The 13,080-nt window shown below is 42.8% G+C and overlaps 1 protein-coding gene across 1 annotated transcript in view; it reads left to right on the top strand.

Moving 5' to 3' along the window:
* The first annotated feature begins 1,859 nt into the window (after positions 1-1,859).
* Positions 1,860-13,080, top strand: part of LOC124263445 (aminopeptidase N-like) — a 28,914-nt gene continuing 17,693 nt past the window's right edge. The window contains exons 1-6 of the mRNA XM_046698091.1: positions 1,860-2,145; positions 4,939-5,419; positions 7,118-7,288; positions 9,201-9,315; positions 11,438-11,558; positions 12,663-12,814. Coding sequence (XP_046554047.1) covers positions 1,860-2,145; positions 4,939-5,419; positions 7,118-7,288; positions 9,201-9,315; positions 11,438-11,558; positions 12,663-12,814 — 1,326 coding nt within the window. The remainder of the gene's footprint in view (positions 2,146-4,938; positions 5,420-7,117; positions 7,289-9,200; positions 9,316-11,437; positions 11,559-12,662; positions 12,815-13,080) is intronic.

Raw genomic sequence — 13,080 nt, forward strand, 5'->3', positions numbered from 1 at the left:
ATCACGGCGGGGGCCACAAGAAATGGGCTTCACACATTGTACCGATGTCGGGAATCGAACCCGGGTCTTCAGCGTGACGAACGGACGGTTTAACCACTAGGCTACCCCACCGCCCCCTACACGATAGGTTGGAGACTGGAGAACGTTAAGTGGGGTGTGATTAAATCAACCATGAATCAAATGGTAGACTCAGTAAATCAGTATTTTTCAAAACAACGTTCATCATCATTATACATGTTTAGAGGGCTGAAACAGTCCGTGAACGAGACGACCTTCGCGTCTTGAGATCAAAGTTTGGTCGAGACAATTGGTATTCTCAAAGATCGCGCTTCGAGATCCCCGATTTTAAGATAAAATCCGGTCACAAATCTAAATCCTCAGAGTACGACGAAATATTGACTTAATTTATTTTCATGATCCTGGACCCAGGTTCGAATCTCTGAATTGGGACACTATTTGAAACCATTTCGTTATTCCCTTATATGTGTAGCCCGTCCTCCCTGTCCTTTGTAGTATTCGTCTTAATACTGCTGGAATTTCGACAGTGAAAAGAAAACCATGTCTTGCTTTACCGCTTTACACATTGTTTTGTCAATAAATGTCATCCGGCTCAAGTTATGCTTGTTTACTGTTTATTAAACCCTTCACCCAGCGAATAGTTCAACTTTATGACTTGACGACAGCTTATAAATTATCCGGGCCAGACAATCCACTGATTAGGCACTGAGCATTATTTCCAGTCAGGGTAAGTGGTCGGATTTTCACTAGGTATATTGACAGCAGTCGAAAACACAGTTTATTAAGATGATGGAAAAGTACAGATTTTTCTGAAATATGATTAATTTTCGTTCAATGAAGACTGGGGTAAAAAATACATTTTCAACCACATGACCCCATATTATTCAAAGGTTTTAAATTTTGTCCCCAAAAAGGCATATTTACGTATTTGGAAATACAGCAGCTGAGCATTATGTGATATTCTATTTTAAATTTTCAAAAGTTATAAATAAAATAACTTTGTTTTGTTGGAAGTATGACAATGAAGATTTATTCATTGACTGCTGACCAACAGTAGCTCTTTAAGGATATGATATCGCTAACTTAAGATAAGTGCATCTGAAAATCTAACATGTCATTTACAGCTATTATAATTTCGTTATATACACCTCTGATTATCCAACACAGTATATTTTTCTCATAGGTATTCCATCAAAAAATACCCGTGAAGGTCCGAGTTAGAATATTGATCTTCAGTAACCTATACTTGTTGTAAGAGGCGACTAACGGGATCAGGTGGTCAGACTCGCTGACTTGGTTGACACATGTCATCGGTTCCCCATTGCGTAGATCGATGTTCATGCAGTTGATCACTGGATTGTCTGGTCCAGACCCGATGATTTACAGACCGCCGCCATATAGCTGGAATATTGCTGAGTGCGGCGTAAAACTAAACTCACTCACTTACTCACTCCATCAAAAGATCGTAACAAACACGTCGAGGTAAACAAGGTGATGCATTAAGCTGAGTCTATCACGAACATGTTTGTAGCGAACTGACGGATATAACGAATTCTTTTCGGCCCCGGATACTTGTATATATTAGTTAAAATATATCGTTGTAAACAAACTAAAATCAGTGGCCCCTTTAAGTTCGTTTTAACCGTAGTTTACTCCATATGTCTTCACAGAAGTCTTGATAAAATAGTAGAAACCACTTTAAGAGCACTTGGTGTGACACGTTTAGGGCAATGCAGTCATTAATGGTCCAAGATATTTATGACAAGTAAAGTATCTCATATAATCCAGAATTCTTCTAGTTGAGGCTTGGCCCGGGGGGAGACAGCACACACTAGTTCGTCATGAGCTCCAAGTACAGGATGAGCGGAGAGTCCTTCTCCTCTTTTGAGGGAGGTGACGGGAAGAGCCCAGGATGCCGTGTCTCCATAGTAACTGGATTCATTCTGCTCTTGCTGTCCCTGGCAATTTCTGTCGGGGTGGGGATAATTGTACATTTTGCAGGGTCCCGGGAGGTTGTGTGTCAGTGTGGGGGTGTGGTGACAACCCCAGCCCCTGTCACTATGAGCCCGGAGGCGTTAAAAGCCTTGTGCATTGGAATTGTCCAAGAGGGCGAGGGGGAGGAGATATGTAAGTATTACCTTTTTGTATCCTCGATAATGTAATAGCTTGGTCCAGTGGACTGAGCGTCTGACAAGTGAGAAGAAGGTTGGTGGTTCGATCCCCGGCCGAGTCATCCAAATACGCTTTAAAATATGTTTTAATGTTTGTTGTTTTACGCCGCACAATATTCCAGCTATATGGCGGCGGTCTGTAAATAATCGAGTCTGAACCAGACAATCGAGTGATTAGCAAATTGGGGCATTGATCCACTCAACTGGGATACGATGACATGTGCCAACCAAGTCATCGAGCCTGACCTTCCGACCCCGTTAGTCTCATCTTACAAAAAGCATGAGCTGCTGAAGATCAATCCTAACCCGGATCTGCACGGGTAATGTTAAAATATGACACTTGTTGTTGCCCTGCCTGGAGCTTGGTTTTAAGGATTAAAGCAAGACTAGTAAGTGAACTGTGTCTAAACTGGGAGTTCATGTTAAAAGTGCAGCTTGGTTAAAACCGACATTATTCAGGATCAGTTCCAACGGCCGCACTTACACGTTGCATTACAAGGATGTAATATTGAAGACCATCTTTCACCCTACCTCACGGAAGTAAAGTTCTGATGAGGTCAGCAATAATTTGTTTAGAATCAGATGCTGTTACTGACATTCCATGCACAGTGTTCAAATATTACCTGTGTCTAGTTCGTAATTTTACTGTAAAAATATGTTCTAGATATCATGAGGAAATATTGCACCCATCCAATATCGTATTTAGATCCATCCATCCATCCATCCATCCAACCCTCCCTCCCTCCCTCCATCCATCCACTCACCAAGCCACCCACCTACCCATCCATCCATCCATCCACCCACACACCCATCCATCCATCCACCCATACACCCACCAACCCACCCACCTTCCCATCCATCCATCCATCTAAACACACACCACCCCACCCCAACCACCCCACCTCACCCCCCACTGCTCTTCGGATAAATGGGTGTCTTATAAAATAAAATATTTTTCTCATTTTAGTTTTACTTGTATCGCAAATCAAAAATATGAAAAGAATAAAGTTTTGCATTGTTATCAAATATTTTGAACATGCTAATATCACGACGGACAGCTTTTCTAAGCTAGCATACACACGGTTTTTTTTACCATCTGTCGTATTCCAATGGTTGTTCCGTAAAATGAGCGGTCTTCGTTTTTGTAACTGCCATTACGCATGCCCAGCTCCTGTGTGGGCTTTCTGGGTAATACACGCACTGAGACGCACGTGTCCGTGTCTTAAATTGAGTAAGTGAGTTTAGCTTTACGCCGCCTTTAACGATATTCCAGTATTACCACAACGGAGGACACCAGAAAAGGGCTTCGCACATTGTACCCATGTGGGAATCAAAACCAGGGCCTAGATTTTCGAAGCTCTCTTAGCGCTAAGATAGTCGTAAGTTAATGTTAATGAATGGCACTTACGACTATCTTAGCGCTAAGAGAGCTTCGAAAATCTAGGCCCTGGTCTTCAATGTGACGCACGAACACTTTAACCGCTGGGTTACCCCGCCATTAAATTGAAATTGGAGTTACGATCTTGAAAATAACGGCTAACACTATGACAACGTTACGCTGGCAGTAAAACACGACATTTAAATACTTCGAGCTGGTCCAGATTGCAGCAATGTTTGTGAGAGGACGCTATAAAACTGAGATCACCTAGCTCCTCTGTGTGATATAAATGTCCACATTGAACATAACGATAGATATATGATATCCATCGACATCCAGACAAAGGGTTGTAAATAAAACTTATCTGACCCACACAAGTACCGGGTAACATACCAATGAGACCCCGTGATACAGCAGATTTTATCAAACTCTTGTTTGCATGTTTAGACTAGACTTTTCAGACTGTTCGGATTAAGGTCGAAACATTACAAATATATAAATCTTATTTCACAATTTTGCTTTATTTAATTGTTCATTTCCTCAAAATTATAAGTGGGTGGGATGAAAAGTAGGGGCTGGAGGAATACGGGAAAGAATAATGTATTTGCGTCTGTGTTCGATAATCTAGCACGTGGTGACACAACTGCAATACTGCTAAGAGCGGTGATTACATGGGTACAATGTGTGAAGCCCATTTCTGGTGTCCCCCGTCGTGATGTTGCAAGAATATTACTGAAATAATAAACTCTGCTGTGAAGGCGCAAGATCAAAATTACTTGTTTTCGTGCTAATATAGAATATGTTCATTGTTAGGATCCATATGCCGATTCCCGTGGCAATCTCTGCCTTGATGATCGTAACTGGAAGACTGCCAAATTTGAATTAGAAATTAGTGAAAATTGCGCGTTATTTCGTTAATTTTCAGCACTTTACTCTTCAGCAATGCTTTTATTCGTACCAAGTTGCCCCACATTCACCTTCCACCTTCACCTTCACCTCCTACCTACAACCTTTAACCTTAACCTTCAACCTTCCACTTTTCACATTCCACATTCCACCTTCCACCTTCCACCTTCCACCTTCCACCTCAAACCTTCACCTTCACCTTCACCATCCTTCTTCTATCACTGCTGCAACTGGTGGGGTCAAGAATCTTGAAAATATCAACCCTAATCCAGTGTCTATTGACGAAATTAGTTACATCAAACAGTGCAATAATTCAAAACCAGCCCCACTCATTCTATTATCATCCAGGTAACAAAAGACTATTAGTGGCCGTGGCCTAATTCATATTTGTGAAAATATTTCCCTAGTTAGCCAATCAAATGCAAAAGTGTCATACAATTTGTTTATAATAACATACACTTATAGGTACGGCCTGCTCTGAGAGTCACGGCAACACCACCGCATCAACCCCATCCGTGTCCACACCAACACCGACGCCAACCACCGAAACACCAAGCAACTACCGTCTTCCAATCACCGTTGTGCCATACCTCTATTCCGTTGAGCTTCAGCCTAATATCTACGGCACAAATGACTCTTTGTTTGATTTCAACGGGTCGGTAGCAATACACACAATAGCCCAGTCTGCCTCCGACTCTATTGTCCTCCATGCTCACCCAACGCTGGTGATCGACACGGCGTCAGTGACGGTGCTCAATGTCAACACAAGTGCCGGGATCACCGTAGACGTGACGTACGAGGAACTGCGGCACTTCCTTACTCTCCATCTTGGTGAAGTGATGGAAGTTGGTCATCACTACTGGATCGGCATCACCTTCAGTGGCCCCCTGACCCAAGATGGAACGGGTCTTTACCTGAGCTTCTACGAGGAAAACAATGAAAAAATGTAAGATGCATTTTTAGACATTACGTTTACATATCATCATCATCATCACCATCATCATCATCATCACCATCATCATCATCATCATCATCATCATCATCATCATCACCATCACCATCATCATTCTTTTTAAGAAAGGCAAGATTTATGGATGTCAACTTCTTTTTTGTAAGTAACACGACGTTTCGGAGTATGTCATGTAAATGAAACATACCTTTCATTTCTCTGTTAACGAATCAGCGTCAGTGTGATACCGAAACACACAAAGAACTTGTTCTGTAAAGTGGGAGAGAAGTGGTTTTAAAACGATGTATTGCTGTATTGTTTTCTTAAACCTAGGTCTGACTGACTGACTGAGTATGGTTTTACGCCGCTTTTAGCAATATTCCAGCAACATCACGGCGGGGAACACAGGAAATGGGCGTCACACATTGTGCCCATGTGGGGATTCGAACCCGGGTCTTCGGCGTGACGAGCCAACGCTTTAACCATTAGGCTACCCCACCGCCCCCGTAAGCCCAGGTAATCTCGTTAACCCAGTAAATCAGAAATCACTGTAGTTAGTCAGACGATTTATGTATGTTGGGTGAGGTCAAGTTTTACACGTTAACGGCAGTGATCCGACTGTAAGTGAGTGAGTGATTTGATTTTTGTAAAGCCGATTTGAACAGCACTAGTTTCATGTGAAAGGAAGTGAATTTTGTTTCAGGTATGTCAACAGTATGTCAGTATTTCACGACCTGTGAGTGGGTGGGTAAGGGCGGTTTGAGATGAAACCAAATGGCACAGACTTAGCGTATAGTGGCATCATCATCATCATCAAGCTCCATGCTACCTGCTTGAACAAGGTATCATGCTACGATCCGCTTGCTCTCAGCGAACCGTGAAGATCAGGGTTGAAATTGGCTTTCAGTAACCCATGCTTGTCGTAAGAGGCGACTAACGGGTCGGGTGGTCAGGCTCGAGGTCTTGGTTGACACATTTCATAGCAATTACGTGGATCGATGTTCATGCTGTTGTACACTGGATTGTCTGGTCCAGACTCGATTGTTTACAGTCCGCTGCCTTATAGCTGGAATATTGCTGAGTGCGGCGTAAAACTAACCTCACTCACTCACTCACTCACTCACTCACACACTCACTCACTCACTCACTCACTCACTCACTCACTCACTCACTCACTCACTCACTCACTCACTCACTCACTCACTCACTCACTCATAATGCTAACAAAGCTAGAAACCAAATCAAATCTCGGATTCGAACGCAGGGTATAGGGCACGCCCACCAGGTCCAGCAAGGCTTAGGCGGCTGTGGCTCCTGGGTCAAGTTGTAGCTGTGATCAATGACGAATTGCGCAGATCGATGCTCATGATGCTGATCACTGGATTGTCTCTTCCAGAGTCGACTATTTACGGACTGCCCCCATATAGCTGGAATATTGCTGAGTGCGGCGTTAAACAACAAACAAACAATCCAACCAACCAGTGACATAGACGAAAACCCCATTTACCCATTAAGGATATAGAATTACAGTAACCACCTTTGAATATAGTCAAGGCCAGTGTGGGATTCGAACACGAGACCAGAGATTCTGGCCCGGACAAGAGAAATGGATCACTGGGTCATGTCCGGTTCAATACAACATGTGTGTTTCAAATATTGTATAAGTGTTTAAATAGTTTCATATTCTGTTTGTAGTTACCTGGCAACAACCCAGTTCCAAGCGCCACACGCGAGGAAGGCGTTCCCGTGTTTTGACGAACCTGCGCTAAAGGCCCAGTTTGACATCACCCTGGTAGTGAAGGAAGATACCGGCAGAAACTACACTGCCTTGTCTAACAACAAGCTGAAGAACACGGAACCGACAGGGTAGGCTAGTTATATTTATCGAATTCCGTACCTGCACTTATTTCAACTGTGTTAAAAGTATTCACCACTCCCACCTCAATTGATATTTTAACTTTTTATCTGATATTTTAAGAATGTGTATCTAGTGATGTTATGTACATTTTATTTTAGCACTCATAGTGCTTTTATCAAGTGTTAATTGAATGAAGAATGAGGACAATTTTATGGATATTAAACTTCTTTATTCTGTATAGGCGACGTTGTAAAATTGTCCTCATTTCTTCATTTCCTCAATTTCTAGAATGCCAATCAAAGAAGTGTTGAACTTAATGATAATTAGTTGGCCGGGCGAGTGTTACTTGTATGTATGTACATCAATCTTGTATCGCCAGACACTTGAATAAATTATTTTTCTTCGTCTTCTTTCTTCTATAAAACGGATCACGCCCGTTGTTCGTTTGTTATCCCCCGCAACAACGAAGTTGCAGGGGCCATAGAAACGAGTTCCGTGCGTCCGTCCGTGCGTCCCTCACACTTTGTCCCCCACACTTTGTCCGAAGCATTTCTCCTAAAATATTCGTGATAGCTTAACCAAGCTTTGTACACACGTCAACCATGATCCCTAGATGTGCCTTTTGGGGGTTAGATCCAGATGCGAATTTTATTTTTTTGTGGTTTCCATGGAAACGTGACTTAGCCTGTGGCTATGAGAATGTCATCTTGTCCGGAGCAGATCTCCTAAACTATACATGCCAGCTTAATCAAACTTGGTACATATTTCAAGCATGATCCCTAGATTTACCTTTGGGGGTTTAGACGCAGATATGAAATTAATATTTTCCTGTTTCCATGGAAACATGACTTAGACTGTGACTATGAGGATGTCATCCTGTTGCATTTCCATGGCAACAAGTTAGGCTTCATCTGAATTTGGTGGTAGTGCTCCTCTCTGGAACAGATCTTAAAACCTTTCAGTACTCTTTGTTATATACATTCCAAAACATTTGACAAGATCATAACTAGTAGACATATTCATAAAGAGTATTTTGCCGTTGCGGGGGATATTGATGACTGTGTCTTCTTGTTCTGTATAGGTTTTGTTGTTGTTTGTTTGTTTGTTTGTTTGTTTCCGAAACATATAATGTTGCAGGAACTGCTTAAAAATAATTCTGCTCTAGATTTGCATGGCACGGCATTGTCATAGTACAGAAAGTGCTTGATAATGATGTCACATCGTGACGCCGTATGGTGTATCAGACCATTAGACTTGTTTCCGTCACTCTTCTGCGAACTTCGTTAAATATACCGTGGTATGAGTAGACGGTGCCCAGTTCAGGGCATTTTCAGTTGAAAGCTCACATCATGTGATTGTCAAATAATTGTCACTTTGACAACATTCAAAGACCCCGTGGATACATAGGACAAAACATGGCATCAAGTGTGACGTCATAGGAATCTAACCTATAAATAGAAACCCCAGCGACCACTGCCACAAGCCGATCTGTATGTCACATGACGTAATGCGCATAAAATCACATGTCTGCATATGTGTTCGGTACTGTGAAAAATGTGCACTTTGCAAAGTTGAACATATTTCATTATTCGATTGCATTTTAGAAGTTGATTAGTAATGAGAAAGAAAAAATGCTTTATTATGTTATGATTTTGGTATAGATTCTCATACCATTCTCACTCTTGCCGAAACGTCGGTTAATGGTTAAAGCGTTCGCTCGTCACGCCGAAGACCCGGGTTCGATTTCCCACATGGGTACAATGTGTGAAGCCCATTTCTCGTTCCCCCGTCGTGATAATGGTAGAATATTGCTAAAAGCGTCGTAAAACTAAACTCACTCACTCACGCATCATAACATATAAAGGAACTTGTCATCCATAAAGTATCCTTCCTTTCATATTTTATTGTCATTTTGTCTAGGGTTCCAGGAATGACGAGACACATGTACGAGAGAACTGTTACCATGTCAACATACCTTCTGGCATTTATAGTGTGTGACTACGAGTATGTGGAGGACCTTGCCAGTAACGTCACGGTTAGTATGTAGACAATGCAATTCCTTGATCACTTGGCACCTTAACCCCTGAAGATCCGGGTTAGAATTGATCTTCAGCAAACGATGTTTGTCTTAAAAGGCGACATATGGGACGGGTGATCAAGCTCGCGGACTTGGTCAACACATATCATCATATCCCAGTTGCGAAGATCGATGCTCATTTTTCTGATCACTCGATTGTCAGGCAAAGCGATCTTGTAAGATCAGGAAGATCCGGGTAGGAATTGGTCTTCAGCAGCCCATTTTTGTCGTAAGAGACGACTAACGGGATCGGGTGGTCAGGCTCGTTGATTTGGTTGACACGTCATCGTGTCCCAGTTGCTTAGATCGATGCTCATGCTGTTGATCACAGGATTGTCAGGTTCAGACTATATATTTACAGACCGCCGCCATATAGCTGGAATATTGCTGAGTGCGGCGTTAAACAACAAACAAACAAATCTGTCACTGTAATACAAACCTGTCACTGTATTATCACTTTCTAGCGTCTAGTGTCTAGTGTCTAGCGTCTAGTGTCTAGTGTCTAGCGTCTGGTGCCTAACGTCTAGTGTCTAGTGTCTAGCGCCTAGTGCCTAGCGTATAGCGTCTAGTGTCTAGCATCTAGTGTCTAGCGCCTAGTGCCTAGCGTCTAGTGTCTAGCGTCTAGTGTCTAGCGTCTAGTGTCTAGCGTCTAGTGTCTAGCGCCTAGTGCCTAGCGTCTAGCGTCTAGCGTCTAGTGTCTAGTGTCTAGTGTCTAGTGCCTAGTGTCTAGCGTCTAGTGTCTAGTGTCTAGCGTCTATTGTCTAGCGCCTAGTGCCTAGCGTCTAGTGTCTAGTGTCTAGCGTCTGCTGTCAGTGCCTGTACTAGCTGTGACATTTGTTGGAATACAGAACATGATTGTACAGACGACAGCACTTTACGATGACGTAAACGTTATTCCTGTCCGTGATAATACGCGGAAGGCAAACAAAAAGTTCCAGTCAGAACACAATCTAGAAGCATTTTGATAATACAGAATTGAACGTTACAACGACTGCATAACTACAGTGAAGCGTTGGCGTGGCTGATATCTTGACATTGTACGTGCGCTTCAATTTGACAAATTCTGACAATAATTAACTCTTTGTGAAAGTATCACTGTTTACGCTACACTAGAATACGCTAACACTAGAATTAAATATAAAATACCATTTATAATACTAACTTACTGAAAAATAATTTGAATCGCCACGCTGCACTGCGCGGGAATGAAAAACTTATGTGCACATTTTGACACATAAACAAACCTTATGGAAATTGACATGTAAAAACTGTTATAGAAACAACATCTAGGCAATATTATTAATCATATGCATCATATACATACACTGTGGTGGCCTATTTTCACTGTTAGTGGGACGGAATCCCGGTCCTGTTGCAAGTTTGCCATTGCGGTCTGTTTCCATGTGCTTTTTAACTAAGGGAGGTAACTTTGTGACTCGGTTAGTGAATTGCGAAATTAAAAACTAACGAAACAAAACACCACAATGATAATCTTTACGGGTCCGTTTTTCTAAGACAATCAAGCAGCATTAACTCTGGCTGCCATGCAAATCCCGACTTACCCCTCCCCACCCTGAATATCTATTGTACAATGGTAAACGGTAAACTTCAAAACTAATATATGGCTTTGTCTTAATCTTGTGGATTTTATCCAACCATTCCTGGGGCGGTGGGGTAGCCTGGTTAAAGTGTCCGCTTGGCTCGCTGAAGACCTGGGTTCGATTCCCCAGATGGGTACAATGTGTGACGCCCATTTCTGTTGTCCCCCGACGTGATATTGCTGGAATATTGCTAAAAGCGGTGTTAAACCATACTGACTCACCCAATCATTCCTGAATATTTTAACAACGGTCCCTAACTCCGAAAAACACTTTAGGTTTTAGGGTTAATCTAGCTATATATAGTAGTTAAAGCATTTTCTCGTCTCGCCAAGTACCCGGTACAATGAGTGAGGCCCAGTTCTGGTGCTCCCCGCTATGATATAGCCAAAATATTCCTAAACATGGCGTAAATCTAAACTAACCCACTCACTCACTCGAAACACATACTGAATGGCGTTAATACATTGTCTACTACACAGTACCGGACTTGGGCGTGGACTGAGAGGCTCGAGTTTACCGCCACAGCACAGGAGCACGGCGTCCGGATCTTCAACAGATACGCCGAGTACTTTACTCCTCCATACGTGTACGACAAGCTAGGTATGTGACGTCATCCCACCAATCAGATCGTTGTTTGAGCAGTACGTGTACAGGCTAGGTAAGTGACGTCATCCAACCAATCAGATCGTTCAGTAAGCCATGTATGTACGACAAGCTAGGTACGTGACGTCATCCAACCAATCAGATCGTTCATGTACTACATGGGTGATCCCTTAGGGAATTCCTAGCTAAAATTGACTACTACGCAGGCCGGTAAAGATTAATGTGAGATTGATGGTGGTAGGGCCTGACGATGCTGATTGTTGCTCATCATATCACTCACTGGTTAATCTGGTTCAACCGCAATGTCGTCATGAAGCTGGAATAGTGTTGACCATGGCGTTAAATGAGAAATACGCTCAACAATGGTTGATTGTGCCTTATCGTACCATGGTTGCTGGCTGGTCATAATATCACTCACATGTACACCACACCCCTTGGTCACTATGGGTGTCTATTTTCTTCTCTATAATCAGCCTACCCGTGAAGATCGGAATTTAGAGTGAGTGAGTGATTTCAGTTTTACGCCACACTCAGCAATATTCCAGCTATATGGCGACGGTCTGTAAATATTCGAGTCTGGACCAGACAATCCAGTGATCAACATCGATCTGCGCAATTGGGAACCGATGATATGTGTCAACCCAGTCAGCGAGCAGGACCACCCGACCCCGTTCGTCGCCTCTTGCGACAAGCATGGGTTACTGATGATCAATTCTAACCCGGATCTTCACGAAGTTTCGGGATTTAGAACTGGTCTTAGCAACAAATGCTTGCTGTAAGAGGCGACACTGCTGGTTGTGAGAGGCGACACTGCTTGTTGTGAGAGGCAACTAACGGCATTGGGTGGTCGGACTCGCTAACTTGGTTGACACATCATCGCATCCCTGTTGTGTAGATCGATGTTCATGATGCCAGTCACTGGGTTCCTGGTCCAGACCGATTATTGACAGACCACCGGTAAATAGTTGGCATCTTGTTGATTACAGCTTTAAAAAACAAATAAACTACCAAACCATAATCACCACTGTTATTACAAATCACACAAATGTGACTTCACCTATTCTACAACATCTGCTAGGACGGGCGACATGTACATTTCAGACAATATCGCCATCCCCGACTTCAACGCTGGAGCCATGGAGAACTGGGGTCTCATCACTTACAGGGAGACTCTGCTGTATGAACCCGGGGTCTCCTCAGCCTCCGATGAGAACTGGATCGGCATCGTCGTATCACACGAAGTAGCTCATATGGTATGTAAGCAATACTTGTTTCCGCTCAACAGCGTGTCTAAACCATCAGCTATTTCAGGAATGGTTTGTCAGAAATATTCCAAGAAATGATCTTGACACAATGGGTGCGTTCAAAACAGGAATCGTTCTGAGTAAGCAGCTTAATTACTTGTGTCGGGCTTGTTCAAAGATCACTCCTTCAAAATGGCGCCGAGAATATAATATTGGCTCGCCTTGCTCTAGAGAAGAACGTAGCAGAAGATGAATGTGCGACTGGATGACTACTT

Source organism: Haliotis rubra, unplaced genomic scaffold, assembly GCF_003918875.1.
Source record: "Haliotis rubra isolate DU_JTF1 unplaced genomic scaffold, ASM391887v1 Scf882, whole genome shotgun sequence".
Classification (NCBI taxonomy): Eukaryota; Metazoa; Mollusca; class Gastropoda; order Lepetellida; family Haliotidae; genus Haliotis; species Haliotis rubra.